The 18,860-nt window shown below is 39.7% G+C and overlaps 1 protein-coding gene across 3 annotated transcripts in view; it reads right to left on the bottom strand.

The window, feature by feature from the left end:
- Abcb5 (ATP-binding cassette, sub-family B (MDR/TAP), member 5) overlaps nucleotides 1–18,860 on the bottom strand; it is a 98,949-nt gene that overhangs the window by 78,796 nt on the left and 1,293 nt on the right. For 2 of the 3 annotated variants that reach the window (NM_029961.2, XM_017315245.2), the window contains exons 3-4: nucleotides 6,188–6,245; nucleotides 3,803–3,953 (exon numbers count right to left, since the gene is read on the bottom strand). In NM_029961.2, coding sequence (NP_084237.1) covers nucleotides 3,803–3,953; nucleotides 6,188–6,245 — 209 coding nt within the window. Of the gene's footprint in view, nucleotides 1–3,802; nucleotides 3,954–6,187; nucleotides 6,246–14,619; nucleotides 14,678–18,860 lie in introns of those variants that run through there. The other variant, XM_006516370.3, reaches the window with a different exon arrangement.

The following is an 18,860-nucleotide window of genomic DNA, read 5'->3' on the forward strand; positions in this document are numbered from 1 at the left end:
CTAAAGTGTTATCACACAGACGTAGAAGTAGTGTAATCTCAATTTGAGATTATATCAATAGAAGTAGCCAATGCAAAAGTTCAATGTTTATATAGAAAGGAACCTCTAATTAATGATAATATTTTATTTTGTTTGTGGGAAATAATTCTCTTTTATTATCCTCCAGAAAAGTAACATCAGTAATTAGCATAACTATTGTTAAAATGTTAAAAGAATAACCCTTCATATTCCTACTTCTCTCTAAATATTTATATTTATTTTCTGTGTATGAGTGTATTGCCTGCATGTATATACACACCCTACTTGCATGTCAGGTGCCCATGGAGATCAGAAAAGGGCATCAGTTGCCCTGGAACTGTGGTGTTCTGGGATAAAATCCTCTGCAAAGCAAGCTAGTGCTCTTAACCACTGAGCCACCTACCCAGCCCCTGAACATCTCTTTAATGTATGATATAACAATAATATTCAAGAAACTTACTTAAATCTAAACTGCTCTTATGTTTACCATAGTGATGGTTAATCATGACTGACATCTTGATTGGGTTGACAATGCTGGGGAAACTAGTAAAGCAAATTCTGAGTGAGTCTGTGAGGGCCTTTTCAGGGACTAGTGACATAAGAGAAACAGCTGGAGGGGAAGCCTACCCAGAATGCAGGCAGTGCCATCCAACAGGGGCCAGCATGAGACAAAAGCAGAAGAAAGAGGTGGCCACTGGCTCAGTCTTATTCTCTCTTCTCTTTGCCTTTTATCTACCAGGAGGTAAGCACTTTTGCTTTCCTTTGCACACTGCTACATCCATTCTCTATGACTCTGCTTTATCACAGGCCCATGGCAGTGAGCCCTTGTACTGTGGGCCCAACCCTTCTAAATCAATAGCTGAAATAAAGCTTTGGTCCTTTTAATTTGTTGACATCACATGTGTTTGCTTGTTTAGTGTGTGTGTGTGTGTGTGTGTGTGTGTAGGTCAGAATATAACTCTCAAGAGTTAATTCTTTTCTTCTACTTTGTGGATCTTGGAGATCAAATCTAGGTCATCAGATTCAGCAGCAAGTACCTTGACTCACTGAGCCACTTCACTTGTCCTGTGTCAAGTATTTTGCCACACTGAGAAAATATACAGCAGTATCTATTACATGTGCACTAACTGTTCTGACCCAAAGCAAGTGTCTTACTTACTTTTATTGCTGTGACATGACATCATTACCATGACAACTTATAAAAGAAAGCATTTAGTTTGAGGTTCATGGTTCCAGAGGGTTAGAGTCTATGACCATCATGTTGCAGAGTATGGTAGCAGGCAAGAAGGTATGATGCTAGAGCAGGAACTGATCACATCTGATCCACAAGCATGAGGTAGAAAGATGGTGGAAGGAAGGAGGATGGAGGGAAGTAAGGATGGGGAGAGAGAAAGGGAGAGAGGTATATATATATATATATATAGAGAACTGAAAGTGGAATGGGCTTTTGAAAACTCAAAGCCCACCTCCAGTGACACACTTCCTTCAACAAGACCACACCTCCCAATCCCTTTCAAATAGTTCCACCAACAGGGAACTGGGGATTCAAATACATAAGTCTACGGGGGTGATTCTCATTCAAACCATGACATCAAGTACAACAATCAGTTATGGAATACCTCAAACAAAATGAATACTCCTAAAAAGACTGCCTTAGGCTGCTGGGTTGATCATTGCATCACTGAGACAGAGTAGACAATCAGTAAATATCTACTTAGTAAATTTATGAATCAATATGCACAACAATATTTAGCATATACCACCACTAAATTTAGCTTATATCACTAAAATACAAATGTTTTTGTGTTGATAGCACAGAGGTCTTTTTGCCTGCAGATCACTAGGGAAACCAGGAATGTTAAGCATATAGGGACCTCTCCTCAAAGGAGGAGATAAAATACCTGTTTTACTATCCAGAAAGCTGGGACTGGTTATTGTTAATGATCCAATGACCATTTTGCTATCTTCATGACCCTTTTACTATAGAGGTGACCTCACTTTACTCTCCAGAATGTTTATTCCAGACTCTTCTGCTAGACTTTTATCTTTAGCCATAGAATTCACCTTCATGGTCATATATACTTTGTAAAGGAGTTTCTAATTAGTCACACTGTAAGCTTTATTGTGCATCTGGAATTGGAATGATTGTTGCCTGGAAACCTCTTCCCCCAAATTGCACTGTGTTTTAAATATGCTGGCAATGAACTGCCTGGCATTATACCTCCTGAAGTCTGATCCAGGCTGATGAAGTCAATCCAAATTTTGCAGGCTCACTTCCCTGTATGGACAACTGAAGGGTCTGCCTCATATATATATTTTTTTTTGCATACACATTTTATGATGTATGTGTGTATGTGTGTTATATCTATATGTGTGTTTATATGTGTGTGTGCCTACCTACATAGAACATGTCAGGTGTCCTGCTTGATCACTCTCTACACTTTTCCTTTAAGACATGTTCTCTCACTGAAGGAGCTAGGCTGTTAATAATCCCCTGTTTCGGCTTCTGCAGCATTGGGATTACAGGTGTTATGTGTATACAACAACCCCAACATTAGCATCATGAGTTTTCTTACTTGCTGAACTCTCTCCAGCCTCTATAAGGAACAAACTTTTAATTTTACTCACATATTTAGTTCTGTTCTGCTTATATAACTAAAATGACAAAAATATCATAACTGTTTAGGGAGGAAACAATCACTTGGGAAGGCATAGAGACTGAAGCAGTGGGTTAGTTCCATTCAGATAAAAGGGAAACACTTGAAATGCCAGCCAGGGAGTAGAAAATGAGAGGCATGATATATTTAAAATCAAGTAGGGAGGCACACTGCAAAAGCTAGGTAAGTGTCTAAGAGATGGTACAGGTTTTAATGAGACATTTGTCCCAGTTACAATAAATGGCTTATAAGGATACTGAATTTGGACTACATATCTAAAGTTGAAGAATTACTATATTTAAAGTATCAATTAAACCACACCAGATCTTTAGTACATCCATGCCCAGGACAACCACTGGAGCTGTACACTAAGTTAAATGCTGCCTTAAAAGACCTTGGAATTATATACTAAGTTAAAGCCACCTTAAAGGACATCACCTTGAAGTTGTGTGAGGGATGTGATGCAGGAAAGATTCTCACCAACATGAGGGTCATGTAAACATGCTTTCAGGTTCTTTGCTAGGGCTCTTCTCTTCTTTGCTATTGTTTAAGTATTTGTTTAGCAAAATACTTTTCTGTATGTTCTTGCTGCCTTTGTACTGAATTATGACTGATAATACCACATATGTCCATATCTAGGTAAAGACCCTAAGAAGCTAGTGAATGAAAAGGTTTAGTCACAACTAACTCTCTGATCTCTCTCTTCTTCATAAGGAGACACTATGGAGGAATGATGCAAATGGGCCATGCTTTTGACTAATTGCTGATACACGTACCACTATTCTCAGAATATTATTAAAATTTCTAGAGACAAGATGACCTGCAGAGGGTCTCAGATGATTCCTATCCATCAGCAGCCTTTGGACTTCAGCTACAGCACTGGATGTTCCCTCTCTCTTCCTTTTCCTTTTTAGTTTCTCTCCTCCACTGTTATATATCCAGACACACATCTTACTGGTGATTTTTCAGAAGATCTCTAATACAGACCTTGGTTATTTAGTATCAAGTAATGTAGACAAGTACAATATTATACAAATATTATTTTATAATAATCTATAAGCTCAATGTCTGATTACTTTATTTAATGTGTTTGAGTCTCCAGTCATACAGAAAGATCTTGCACTTACTTCTGTTAGTTTGTACTAGGCATCCATTAATTAAATGATCACTTATTTCTCCTAAAACCAGGGACATTAAAGGAACGGTGGCTCCATTTATCATGGATGCTAATATTCCCAGAGTCATGAGGACAATGTCCAGATTATCAGCAAAGCGGAACTGAGAAAACAAAGTGTGAAAATATTACTGTTGTAAAACACAAGCAAAACTGCCAGCCATAGCAAATCTTACCTAACCAACAGATCATGAGATTAGATCAATTGTCAAACCATGGATGTACATTTCTTTCTACAGGAAAAAGCACACTAGTACCCAGTCTTAGCTCTGAAAGATTCACATCAGGATTTGAGTAGGTGCTGAAAACCAAACCAGCTCCCAAAAAACTCAAACTATATGAAAATATACTTCAGATCCCATGTGGGAGTGACTCAAAATCTTATTTTAAAAGACTTGATGAAAAGCTGATCAACACATTTTTGTTCATGAACATTATTTCATCACCATCAGTAATTGTAAACATCCAGCTGGTAATATGTTATGAAATTATATGTTTCATTTTTATTTACAGTTCTTTACATTAAATTTGTTCTCAAATAATGCCTATCTTTTAAACAAGGGTAATAATTATTTACTCAGTAATTATTTACAGGAATGTCTGAGTAAGGTGAGGTGTCTGAAAGCCAAACATTGAATGTTCCATCTTATATCAAGTCCCCACAATACCAATCTAAAACCAAACCATGAATGGCAAGTGTTCATCCTGCTAAGAGGGGAGGATTATAATGTAATGTTTACTGAAATGCATTGGATTTGAATAACACCACACACAGAGAAACTCCCATCAGAGAAACTTATTTTTAAAGTAGATGGTAAACACACCACTGGTAAATATGCTGAGGAGAAGAGACTGGAATGTTTGGCTCTAAGTGGGACTCTTAAATCATAAGGTATCCTCTTTCCAAGGCTCAGAGATCATGGTGGAAGATGAAGCAGAAAGGTTCTAAAGGGATATAGTATTAAACATCCAGAGGGCATGGATGAGTCCACCAAAGCAGTACTTTATAGACATGGTTAAGCTATGGCACACATGAACTCTCAGTGGTTGGGACTGCACAAGACCTGTACAAGAATAAACCAGATAAAATCACAGCACAGAGTTAGGAAAGATCCATGAAGTCCTATTTCTAGCTCAGGAGCCATTGGCAAATGATAGCTTCCTGGAATGGGAGAGGCAGCTTTCTTTATGCATGATGCCCCTGGATGATGAATGCTCCAAATGATGACCCTATATCCATGTACATACTGGCAGCACCAAGTGGACTCTGGATTTTTATAAAAGGACATATGAGGGAGAGGAGGGGCAGTGATGGGATGGGATAGGGAAAAAAACCAGAGAGAATTGGCAGATTTGATCAAAATTCACTGTATGCATTAATAAAGGTCTGAAAGAATAAAAAAAGATTAAAGAGGCTATACCAGGGCCAAAAAGGGGGAGTGGGTGGGCAGGGGAGTGGGGGTGGGTGGATATGGGGGACTTTTGGTATAGCATTGGAAATGTAAATGAGTTAAATACCTAATAAAAAATGAAAAAAAATAAAATAAAATAAATTTAAAAGAAAAAAAAAAAGAAAAAAGAAATTTTATACTAACAATACAAATTAATGTTTATATATTGGAACTTTTTCAAGTGTAAATATAATAAAAGTTGAACATAACCATCCATGCTGTTGAGCACAGTTGGGTAGCATTTATGCCCATCACATCCCAAATTTTATGCTTCTGAAACCTGATATCATTGCTTAGAGACTGCATGTTTTTCTTATCTTTTACTTTGAGATTCTTTTATTCTGTCATTTTGGAAAGTCACTGTGGTGGTTTGAATAATGACACCTGTAGACTCATATATTTAAATGCTTAGTCAAAAGGAGTAGTATTGCTTGAAAGAGTTGAAGGATTAGGAGGTGTGGTCTTGTTGTGGAAGTGTATGACTCGGGGTAGGCCTTGAGATATCAAAAACGCACAAAGGGCCCAGTGTCTCTTCCTCTCTCTTCCTGTGGATCAGGATGTAGCTCCGAACTACTTATCCAACACTACACCTGCCTGCCACTATGAGCTCTGCTGTCATCCTCCCTGCCATGAAGATAATGACTGATTCTCTGAAACTGTAAGCAAGTCCTAGTTAAATGCTTTCTTTTATAAACGTTGCCTTGGTCATGGCTTGCCTTCACTGCAATAGAACACTGACTGTGGCAGACACTATGATGAATCCTTTTCTATTTCTTTTTTTTTTCACATAGAAGATGTAAACTACCAAATAAATGAGAACATCCCATGTGCTGCTGACAATTCCCACAATTTTCTGATGCACACACTTGTGTCCTGGTTTTACTTACTATCTCAATAGGTCCAACAGCTTGATTTCCCACTTTAGGCACTTGTTCTTGCAGAGGTCTGAAAAATACATTGGAAGATAGAAAAGGTATAATGTGAACAGAATTTGTATAATTTCCCAATTAACGTTTTGCCAAAGTGTGCCAGAGAAATACCACTTTTGGCAGCAAGATCATACAATTTACTAAATGTGAAAAGCAGATTTAATGACAGGAAGTAAAAACGTTTGAAGTTGCCTGTGGCTGTCTGTGTAGAAATGAGTACATACATCTGGAGTGATAATGGTTAAATTGTGTTAAAATATACATAGCAGATGCCACCTTCATAACCACTGTAAGTGACAACGAGACCACCGAATGCATCTTTCATGCCTCCCATAGAACTCTTTTCATCACAATACCAATTCCCAGTGCTTATTGAACACTTTTCCTTGTCCCATTTCCCAGTCACCATTCTGCTTCTTGTCTCTATGAACCCGACAACTGTAGTGACTTAGCGGAGCAAAATCACACAGTACTTCCACTTTTGTGATTGGCATAATGTCTTCTACGCTCATCTTGGAATCACTCACTTAGCAGGATAGTTTCCTCCACGCTGCAGTGGAGTCCCTCTCCACTATTTAAGGTGGATTGCTATTCTCACTGGACTGCATGTCCTGTTCACATCAGTCAGCACCCACTAGGATCTCTTCCATACTTTGACAGTTGCTACCAATTTGTCTATGATTATGAATGTACACTCTGCTTTCAATCTTTTTGGATATATATACACCCAGAAATAGAGTTTCAAAAGAATGCACCAATTATGTTTTTAAATTATGTTTAAAAGATTTTATTTTAGTGTGTGTGTCCATAGCACATGAATAGAGGAGTAGGGGATAACTTACTTTTGGGAGTTCTTTCCTTCCAAAGTGGGATCCAGGGATTGAACTGAAGGCATCAGTCTTGCCCAGTAAGCAGTGTTACTCATTGATTCACCTCACTAGCCCTGTCTTTTAATTTTTTTTAATTTGTACACGTTACAGCACTTTCCTACCACAGTACATGAGGGGTCTGCTGCTTCACACCTACACCAGCACCTATTCTTGTGTCCTTAGGACAGTAGCATCCTACCAAGCATGAAGAGTCAAATTAAAAAACAAATGGCCTTCTCTAACAAAAACACTGAAGAGCAGCTGTCAGGTGTGTTGCAAGGGATATTCAGAATTTACTTTGAAAATTCCTTAGCACACATTTCAAGGACACTCAAGTGCAGCATGTGAATTTTGTACATTGAGTTTATATCAAACATGTACAATTCTGAAACACTTAACACATTAAAGACAAGAAGAAAAAGGCATAACTTATGGCAAACTTGCCCTTCCATGTCTTTTCTCCAGCTTTGGAATGTGCAATTTTTGTCACCATGATGAATTCCTTTTTGTGTCCATTCTCCTGCCTCAGGTTCATAGTTAATTTATGTACTGACTGGTGTCTAGGAGGAGGCATGAAAAAAAAAACAAAAAAACCAAAACCCACAAACAAACAAACACCACAGTGCTTTGAAACTGTAAACCCCTTTCCTATGGCCATCCTCTGCTTTTGTCACTTGATAAATTCCATTTGAGGGAAATTGCCCCTGACTTTTACAAGATTTGTGTTGGTTACAACAGACTTCTTTCTATTAGAAGCAGGAGAGGAGCCACTGGATGGCTCTCAGTCAGAGGCCAGGCTGCCAATGTTCAGGTGTGTAGTTTGGGCGCCCAGGTACAGCGAGGTTGTCTTTAGTCTCTGCTCATTGGCCCTGTGTGTTCTCTGCTTGGCTGCAAGCCGAGTTAAGTTAGTGATTCAGTAATTAAGTTTATATGGCCCAAAGCACCCGCATTTCTGTTCCTAGCGCCAACTGAGCATTGCCCACCTTGTCAGAATCTTGCCTAGATTTTTAGGACAGAGCCAACCCTCATATCCCTTATAAAAAATGGTTCATCCTAGACTTTAGTTCTCACTACTTCTAGCAATGTCCTTTAGTCTTGTCTCCTCTAAGGTAAGTCAGCTGTTGTGTAGCTTCTCAGTCCCACCAGGTAACCATCAAAATTAGCCACCTCCTCAATTCAGTTTTTCTGAGGTACTTTTACTCGATCTGTGGTCTACAGCTGTAGTAGACCCACGAGGTCAGTAGTGCCATGACCATTTCAAAGAAGAGTAAATTGAACCAAAGTGAACAGTCCCAGTTTACACAGCTAGAGATTGACCTTGGTTGTAATCCAAAGCTTGAATTTTCATCTACAAAGTCATTATGATGCTCACAAATGTGAACTGAAGATATGGTTTATTTGGTTCACAGGCGATGCTTAAATGCACAAATGAAATCTAAAACAGATTTGTCTCCTCATCACTCCCTCATGCTGCCATCGATGGCATAGAAATCAGAGAAGAAATATTCAGTTTATAAGAAAACAGCTCAACGAGAGCACAGGGGTCTGCCCGGCCTGAGAGGTTTCTGCCTCAGGGCCCGGCAGGAGCCTTGGCTCCGGGACTCCACGGAGGGCAGGCTGCACGGGTGATGGTGTGGAATACAGAGGCCAGCAGTTTCTGGGACAGGCGAGAGCCGTGGAGCATCTGAGGCGGCGCCATCTTCAGCTCCAGACAACCAGCCACCTTCCTGGTGAGAGCACAGGGGTCCGCCCGGCCCGAGAGGGTTGTGCCTCAGGCCCCAACAGGAGCCTCCTTGGCTCCGGGACTCCGCGGGGGGCAGGCTGCACGGGTGACAGTGTGGAGTACAGAGGCCAGCCGTTTCTGGGACGGACAAGAGCCACAGAGCTTCTGGGGCGGCGCCATCTTCGGCTCCAGACAACCGGCGACCTTCCTGACCAAAGCAACACAGCTTCTGGGAAAGATCCTGTTTTGAGCCTTCATCTTCAGTCAGGAGGAGGTCCAAACACCAGATAACTGTGCACCTTCCCTGAAAGAGGAGAGCTTGCCTGCAGAGACTGCTCTGACCACTGAAACTCAGAGGAGAGAGCTAGTCTCCCACGTCTGCTAATAGAGGGTAACAAAATCAACAGAGGAACAATCTCTAAACAAAGACAACTATAACAACTAACTTCAGAGATTGCCAGATGGCGAAAGGTAAACGTAAGAATCCTACTAACAGAAACCAGGACCACTCACCATCATCAGAACTCAGAATGCCCACTTCGCCCAGTCCAGGGCACCCTAACACACCTGAAAAGGTAGACCTGGATTTAAAAGCATATCTCATGATGATGGTAGAGGACATAAAGAAGGAATTTAATAACTCACTTAAAGAAATACAGGAGAACACCGCTAAAGAGTTACAAGTCCTTAAAGAAAAACAGGAAAACACAACCAAACAGGTAGAAGTTCTTATAGAAAAACAGGAAAACACATCCAAACAGGTGATGGAAATGAACAAAACCATACTATACCTAAAAAGGGAAGTAGACACAATAAAGAAAACCCAAAGTGAGGCAACGCTAGAGATAGAAACCCTAGGAAAGAAATCTGGAACCATAGATGCCAGCATCAGCAACAGAATACAAGAGATGGGAGAGAGAATCTCAGGTGCAGAAGATTCCATAGAGAACATCGGCACAACAATCAAAGAAAATGGAAAATGCAAAAAGATCCTAACTCAAAACATCCAGGAAATCCAGGACACAATGAGAAGACCAAACCTACGGATAATAGGAGTGGATGAGAATGAAGATTTTCAACTCAAAGGACCAGCAAACATCTTCAACAAAATTATTGAAGAAAACTTCCCAAATCTAAAGAAAGAGATGCCCATGAACATACAAGAAGCCTACAGAACTCCAAATAGACTGGACCAGAAAAGAAATTCCTCCCGACACATAATAATCAGAACATCAAATGCACTAAATAAAGATAGAATACTAAAAGCAGTAAGGGAAAAAGGTCAAGTAACATATAAAGGCAAGTCTATCAGAATTACACCAGATTTTTCACCAGAGACTATGAAAGCCAGAAGAGCCTGGTCAGATGTTATATAGACACTAAGAGAACACAAATTCCAGCCCAGGTTACTATACCCAGCCAAACTCTCAATTACCATAGATGGAGAAACCAAAGTATTCCACGACAAAATTAAATTCACCCATTATCTCTCCACGAATCCAGCCCTTCAAAGGATAATAACAGAAAAAAACCAATAAAAGGACGGGAACCACGCCCTAGAAAAAACAAGAAGATAATCCCTCAACAAAACTAAAAGAAGACAGCCACAAGAACAGAATGCCAACTTTAACAACAAAAATAACAGGAAGCAACAATTACTTTTCCTTAATATCTCTTAATATCAATGGTCTCAACTCCCCAATAAAAAGACATAGACTAACAAACTGGCTACACAAACAAGACCCAACATTTTGCTGCTTACAGGAAACTCATCTCAGAGAAAAAGATAGACACTACCTCAGAATGAAAGGCTGGAAAACAATTTTCCAAGCAAATGGTATGAAGAAACAAGCTGGAGTAGCCATCCTAATATCTGATAAGATTGACTTCCAACACAAAGTCATCAAAAAAGACAAGGAGGGACACTTCATACTCATCAAAGGTAAAATCCTCCAAGAGGAACTCTCAATTCTGAATATCTATGCTCCAAATACAAGGGCAGCCACATTCATTAAAGAAACTTTAGTAAAGCTCAAAGCACACATTGCACCTCACACAATAATAGTGGGAGACTTCAACACACCACTTTCACCAATGGACAGATCATGGAAACAGAAACTAAACAGGGACACAGTGAAACTAACAGAAGTGATGAAACAAATGGACCTAACAGATATCTACAGAACATTTTATCCTAAAACAAAAGGATATACTTTCTTCTCAGCACCTCATGGTACCTTCTCTAAAATTGACCACATAATTGGTCACAAAACAAGCCTCAACATATACAAAAATATTGAAATTGTCCCATGCATCCTATCAGATCACCATGGACTAAGGCTGATCTTCAATAACAAAATAAATAATAGAAAGCCAACATTCACGTGGAAACTGAACAACACTCTTCTCAATGATACCTTGGTCAAGGAAGGAATAAAGAAAGAAATTAAGGACTTTTTGGAGTTTAATGAAAATGAAGCCACAACATACCCAAACTTATGGGACACAATGAAAGCATCCCTAAGAGGAAAACTCATAGCTCTGAGTGCTTCCAAAAAGAAACTAGAGAGAGCACACATTAGCAGCTTGACAACACACCTAAAAGCCCTAGAAAAAAAAGGAAGCAAATTCACCCAAGAGGAGTAGAAGTCAGGAAATAATCAAATTCAGGGGTGAAATCAACCAAGTGGAAACAAGAAGAACTATTCAAAGAATTAACCAAACGAGGAGTTGGTTCTTTGAGAAAATCAACAAGATAGATAAACCATTAGCTAGACTCACTAGAGGGCACAGGGACAAAATCCTAATTAACAAAATCAGAAATGAAAAGGGAGACATAACAATAGATCCTGAAGAAATCCAAAACACCATCAGATCCTTCTACAAAAGGCTATACTCAACAAAACTGGAAAACCTGTATGAAATGGACAAATTTCTGGACAGATACCAGGTTCCAAAGTTGAATCAGGATCAAGTTGACCATCTAAACAGTCCCATATCCCCTAAAGAAATAGAAGCAGTTATTAATAGTCTCCCAGCCAAAAAAAGCCCAGGACCAGATGGGTTTAGTGCAGAGTTCTATCAGACCTTCAAAGGATACAAAGGATAAACAGGCTGAGAAAGAAATTAGGGAAACAACACCCTTCTCAATAGTCACAAATAACATAAAATACCTTGGCATGACTCTAACTAAGGAAGTGAAAGATCTGTATGATAAGAACTTCAAGTCTCTAAAGAAAGAAATTAAAGAAGATCTCAGAAGATGGAAAGATCTCCCATGCTCATGGATTGGCAGGATCAACATTGTAAAAATGGCTATCTTGCCAAAAGCAATCTACAGATTCAATGCAATCCCCATCAAAATTCCAACTCAATTCTTCAACGAATTAGAAAGGGCAACAGGCAGATTCATCTGGAATAACAAAAAAACCTAGGATAGCAAAAACTCTTCTCAAGGATAAAAGAACCTCTGGTGGAATCACCAATGCAGACCTAAAACTGTACTACAGAGCAATTGTGATCAAAACTGCATGGTACTGGTATAGTGACAGACAAGTAGACCAATGGAACAGAATTGAAGACCCAGAGATGAACCCACACACCTATGGTCACTTGATCTTTGAAAAGGGAGCTAAAACCATCCAGTGGAAAAAAGACAGCATTTTCAACAAATGGTGCTGGCACAACTGGCGGTTATCATGTAGAAGAATGCGAATTGATCCATTTCTATCTCCTTGTACTAAGGTCAAATCTAAGTGGAATAAGGAACTCCACATAAAACCAGAGACACTGAAACTTATAGAGGAGAAAGTAGGGAAAAGCCTCGAAGATATGGGTACAGGGGAAAAATTCCTGAATAGAACAGCAATGGCTTGTGCTGTAAGATCAAGAATTGATAAATGGGACCTCATAAAATTGCAAAGCTTCTGCAAAGCAAAAGACACTGTCAATAAGACAAAAAGGCCACCAACAGATTGGGAAAGGATCTTTACCTATCCCAAATCAGATAGGGGACTAATATCCAATATATATATGAAGAACTCAAGAAGGTGGACTCCAGAAAATCAAATAACCCCATTAAAAAATCGGGCTCAGAGCTGAACAAAGAATTCTCACCTGAGGAATACCGAATGGCAGAGAAACACCTGAAAAAATGTTCAACATCCTTAATCATCAGGGAAATGCAAATCAAAACAACACTGAGATTCCACTTCACTCCAGTCAGAATGGCTAAGATCAAAAACTCAGGTGACAGCAGATGTTGGCGAGGATGTGGAGAAAGGGGAACACTCCTCTATTGTTGGTGGGATTGCAAGTTTGTACAACCACTCTGGAAATCAGTCTGGCGGTTCCTCAGAAAATTGGACATAGTACTACCGGAGGACCCCGCAATACCTCTCCTGGGCATTATATCCAGAAGATGTCCCAACCGGTAAGAAGAACACATGCTCCACTATGTTCATAGCAGCCTTGTTTATAATAGCCAGAATCTGGAAAGAACCCAGATGCCCCTCAACAGAGGAATGGATACAGAAAATGTGGTACATGTACACAATGGAGTACTACTCAGCTATTAAAAAAATGAATTTATGAAATTCCTAGGCAAATGGATGGTACTGGAGGGTATCATCCTGAGTGAAGTAACCCAATCACAAAGGAACTCGCACAATATGTACTCACTGATAAGTGGATAATAGCCCAGAAACCTAGGATACCCAAGATATAAGATACAACTTGCCAAACGCATGAAATTCAAGAAGAACGAAGACCAAAGTGTGGACACTTTACCCTTTCTTAGAAATGGGAACAAAACACCCATAGAAGGAGTTACAGAGACAAAATATGGAGCTGTGGCAAAAGGATGGACCATCTAGTGACTGCCATATGCAGGGATCCATCCCATAATCAGCTTCCAAATGCTGACACCATTGCATATACTAGCAAGATTTCACTGAAAGGACCCAGTTATAGCTCTCTCTTGTGAGACTATGCCGGGGCCTAGCAAACACAGAAGTGGATGATCACAGTCAGCTATTGGATGGGTCACACGGCCCCTAATGGAGGAGCTAGAGAAATTACCCAAGGAGCTATAGGGAACTGCAACCCTATAGGTGGAACAACAATATGAACTAACCAGTACCCGGGAGCTCTTGTCTTTAGCTGCATATGTATCAAAAGATGGCCTAGTCGGCCATCACTGCAAAGAGAGGCCCATTGGACTTGCAAACTTTATATGCCCCAGTACAGGGGAACGCCAGGGCCAAACAGGGAGAGTGGGTGGGTAGGGGATTGGGAGGATGGGTATGGGGGACCTTTGGGATAGCATTGAAAATGTAAATGAGGAAAATACCTAATTAAAAAAAAAAAAGAAAACAGCTCAACAATATGGGGAAATAACAACCACATCAAAAGATTAAAGGTGTATGTGCGTACAGGTGTGGGATGCAACTCTTGGCTTTCAAAGTATTCCCAATACTTATTTATAAAATTTTAATAATAGCCACAAATTCAGCTTTGTGAAAAAGTAGTACAGGTATGTTTCAAATTGGCAAATTAGGCCAGGCATCGTCGCTCACATCTCTAATCCCACATTCAGGAGGCAGAGGCAGCAGATATCTCTGAATTCTAGGCCAACCTGGTCTACATAGTGAATTCCAGGGCATTCCACAGCTACATAGAGAGACCTTGTCTCAAAAATCAAAACAAAAGACAAAATAACAGTGAAAAGGTAAATAACTGGACTGGAGGAATTAATCAGTGATTGGGAGCATGCATGGTTCCTCCAGAATATCACAGACCTGGTCCCAGAAACCATACTGGGCTGCTCCAGCTCCAAGGGATCTGACCCCTCCAACCTCCACAGGACACCTGCACACACAGAGACATACACTCATACACATAACTGAAAATAATAAAAATTAATACAAACCCCACTAAAATAGAATAACCAAATGACCCATCAATCCCACTATAATTATGCCTTGAAAGGAATTATAACCAATGTGCTGAAGAGTTGTTCTCTGCATGTCCATGTTTAGTGCAGGAGTATTCATATTGCCAAAATCAGAAATGCCTATCAGCAGATGGATACATAAGAAATATGGATACATAGGAAATATTGATACATAACAAATATGGATACAAGTATGAATACATAAATACTGCCAGGTAACAAATATGGATACATAACAAATTTGTGGCATTGATACAGTGTTAGCATTTTGTCTAAGCTCTGCCCCTTCCCCCTCTCTCCCACGGCCCCCCTCTCTCCATATGCTCATGGCTGGCCTCTAATTCTCTACTCTTATACTCTCTCTCTGCCTTTCTTTGTCTCTACTACCCTCTCAACTACTATCTCTGTGTCCTGAATAAGCTCTTCTATGCTATACTGTCATGTGGCTGGTCCCTCAGGGTAAAGGATGCCTCAGCATGGACCCTTGGAGGTGCCTCCTTTTCCCACACCTGACTAGACCTCCACCAAACATATTGCTTCTCTTCCTTGAGAGAGGGTGAAGGAGTGAGAGAACAGAGTGAAAGCAAGAACGCAAGAGAGCAAGAGAAGGTGGAGGGGTCAAGCAGCCCCTTTTATAGTGAGTCAGACATACCTGGCTGTTTCTAGGTAACTATGGGGTGGAGCTTAGACAAAATGCTAACACATAGCACAGTAATATTCCTTTATTCTTATTTATATTTTAAAGATTCATGTATTTTTATTTTATATGCATATGTATCTTGTCTGAGTACATGTATGTTTATCATGTATGGTGTCTGGTACCCACAGAGGTCAGATGAGCACATCAGATTCCTTGCTTATGAATTATCAGGTGGGCACTGGAAACCAAACCTGGGCCCATTGCAAGAACAGTTAATGCTCTTAACTGCTAAACTATTATTTCACCCCTTATTCCTTTTTTAAAGAGTTTAAAATTTTAATTTTAAGTCTCTCTCTCTCCTTTCCCCTCTTCCTCTCTCTCTGTGTATGTACATGTATGTGCAGGTGCTCATGGAGTTGAGAAGAGGGTGTTGGATCCCCTGGAGTTGGGGTTATAGTCAGTTGTGAACAACCCTCTGTGGATGCTGAGAATCCAACTTGGATCCCCTGAAAGAACACTACACACTAAGTTATTTCTATCTCTTTCCTTCCTTCCTTCCTTCCTTCCTTCCTTCCTTCCTTCCTTCCTTCCTTCCTCCCTCCCCCCTTCCTCCCTCCCTCCCTCCCTTCCTTCCTCCATTCCTCCCTCCCTTCCTTCCTCCATTCCTCCCTTCCTCCCTTCCTCCCTCCCTCCCTCCCTCCCTCCCTCCCTCCCTCCCTCCCTCCCTTCCTTCCTTCCTTCCTTTCTTCTTTTCTTTCTTTTTTTCTTTCTTTCAATAGTTGCTCACTATGTAGCCTAGGCTGGCATTCAGATCCTCTATTTTAGTCTTTCTAGTATTAGGAATATAGATATGGGCTTTCTGGATGGGGATAGTGACAGGGCAAGAGGTAGCTAAGTCTCTTGGTTTCTAACATGGCTTACAAGATTAGGATTTTAGTTGTTGCGCACAGGGATTGATTTACCATTGTTTCAGAACTGACTTTGTGTGGTGATTTCCTTCACACGGTGACTTGAAGGGGTTCAAGAGAGAAAGGTACGGTGGCAAAGTGTGGGTTTGCCAGATGTGCACCACAAAGGCCATGGGGGGTTTTGAAGCATGGAGCTGGTGTGTTATCGACCCACCAGTGGGAATTTAGCGAGCTGAGTGGAGAGATTTATAATTGTTTTTATAATTGTTTCTTTATAATTGTTATTAAGTTGAAGTCATAATTTCTCATTTTGGTACAGAATTTATTTTGAGGCAAAATCAAGGTATAATCATCTATACACCTTCCAGAGTAATATGGTTCAGATTTGATAGAGGGAGGCCCCCCAGAGAACTAGATTCCAGAGAATCAAACAAAAATGTTATCTTGATGATACTAAAATTTTGTTTTGAGATTTGTATATTACAGAATATACAGCTTTGCTGAGTCTCATTGCCATTGGTATAAATTTCTTCTATTGATACAAAAATTTTAAAAGTACAGGGCTTAGAGCTAGTCCTCCTATAACTGTTATTATAAACTGATCTGGGATGGTTAAGCCTGTGAGTTAAGGGCCTAATACCAAATTCATGGCTCTGAGTTTATTGTTAGAGTGGTTTTTAGTTATTTTAATTTGAAATAGCTGAGGGTAATTAACAGACAACAGTACAGATTACTTTACATAGATAGCTGGTTTTCAAAAAGTCAGAAATCCACAGAATGTGACATTTAATGTTTATTCACTTGTTGTTGAAAAAAAATCTGCTCCTAACAGCATCCCATTCATGGATTCAAAGAAGAAGCTGAGCATCTAGACCTCCATGTGAGACTGTACATTGTGGCTTGGTCACCACTGGGGAGAAATTGCCTATCTCTCCTGCAGACTTGTACTGTTCTTGAAAGGATCCAATTTACACGTTAGGACAGCTTAGTTCTGCTGAGACAGAATAGGCTAGTTCTTTTTATACCTGTATCTCTAAGGTCTGTCAGATGATCCTGGGCCAGAAGGCTGAAGACATGCTCCATCTTCCTGACTTACTGGGGCTGTACAGGTAGGCAGCTGTTTTTACAATTTGTCTCAGTTCTGGAAGCTGTGTTAGGCTTTCTATATAGTTTCAGTTAATTTGGTCATTCTTGGATTTCTGATGGGATTCAAAGACTACTTATAATCTCATAGCCAACCCAGGCTATTTACTTTGAGAGAACAGATTTGAGAGGATGATTTTAGATGGCATACAATCATAAGTCAAGTGTAGAATTATAAGTCTTTTAATTTAAGATAGATGACAATGTTCTATTTTAATGACAAAAATGATGGACTGGGTATTAGGTCTATCTTATACCTTATAAATTACAAAATGGTGATAGTTGTCCTCAATTTATTTTTGAGAGAAAAGTTTTGTTTTTTTATTAGACCTGAAAGGAGGAAGTGTTGTGGATGGCCTGTTGCTGTTTTATTTTGATGTTAATTCCGCTTTCCCAGGAGGCGTTGTCTGGAACCAGGAATGAGTCACATACTCAGGTGACTCCTTGTGAACCATCCCCTAATGAGTAAAGGAATCAATCACTGGGGAGTAGGTGGGACTTCCAGGTTGGACAGAGGAAGAGAAGAAGCAGGAGAGAGTTAGGGGCCTTTTGGACAGAGATAGCCAGAGGGCAAGATGTAGCTACTTAGTCTCCCAGTTTCTATAGCATATCTACCAGGATTTGCCACAGAAGGATTTAGATTTAATATGGCTTACAAGATTAGGATTCTAGTTGTTGAACCCAGAGATTGAGTTACCATTGTTTCAGGAGGAAAAAAGAAAAAAATGAATATAGATGTGTCCCATCCCTCTAAGCATTTAAAAGAAAAGAATTATATCATATGTGAATACATGTAAGAATCTATAACATTATCCCAAGTAAAAAGACACAGAAAGACAAATACTGCATGGTCTTATTTTTATGTGAAATAAAAGTTACATTCACAGTGAATTGTGATTATGAGTATTGTAGGATGAGTAGGGCAGGTGGTGATTGGATGTTAAATGCTTTAAAAAATTTAAAATGATGGGAGATCCTTTTCTGGATATTTCCTGTTAATAAACCAAGTGGGCTAGGGAATTGTTCTCTAGCTATACAGAATGTGTATCCAAATATAACCTGTGGTTAATGGCAAAAGTGAAAATAGGATTTAAAACTCTTTCTCTTTTGTATCTTTACACGGATGCATTCTGGATATAGAAAACAGTATACTGTACGTAGGCACAAAGACATGTATTTAGTGACAATACATGTACTATATGGAACCAAGGGTCTATCAATGTGAAATGAAATCATTGAGCAATCTTCCCTTTACTCTATATACTGCCACAAGAAATTCAAAAGAGGTGATATCTGATTTCCTAACTCAACAATTTCTATAGCAATTACCTGTCCTGGAACCAATGTGGAAGCAATTGTAATAATGACTGTATTAATGATAATAACAATTAAAGT

The sequence above is a fragment of the Mus musculus genome, chromosome 12 (genome assembly GCF_000001635.26).
Source record: "Mus musculus strain C57BL/6J chromosome 12, GRCm38.p6 C57BL/6J".
In the NCBI taxonomy this organism is placed as follows: domain Eukaryota; kingdom Metazoa; phylum Chordata; class Mammalia; order Rodentia; family Muridae; genus Mus; species Mus musculus.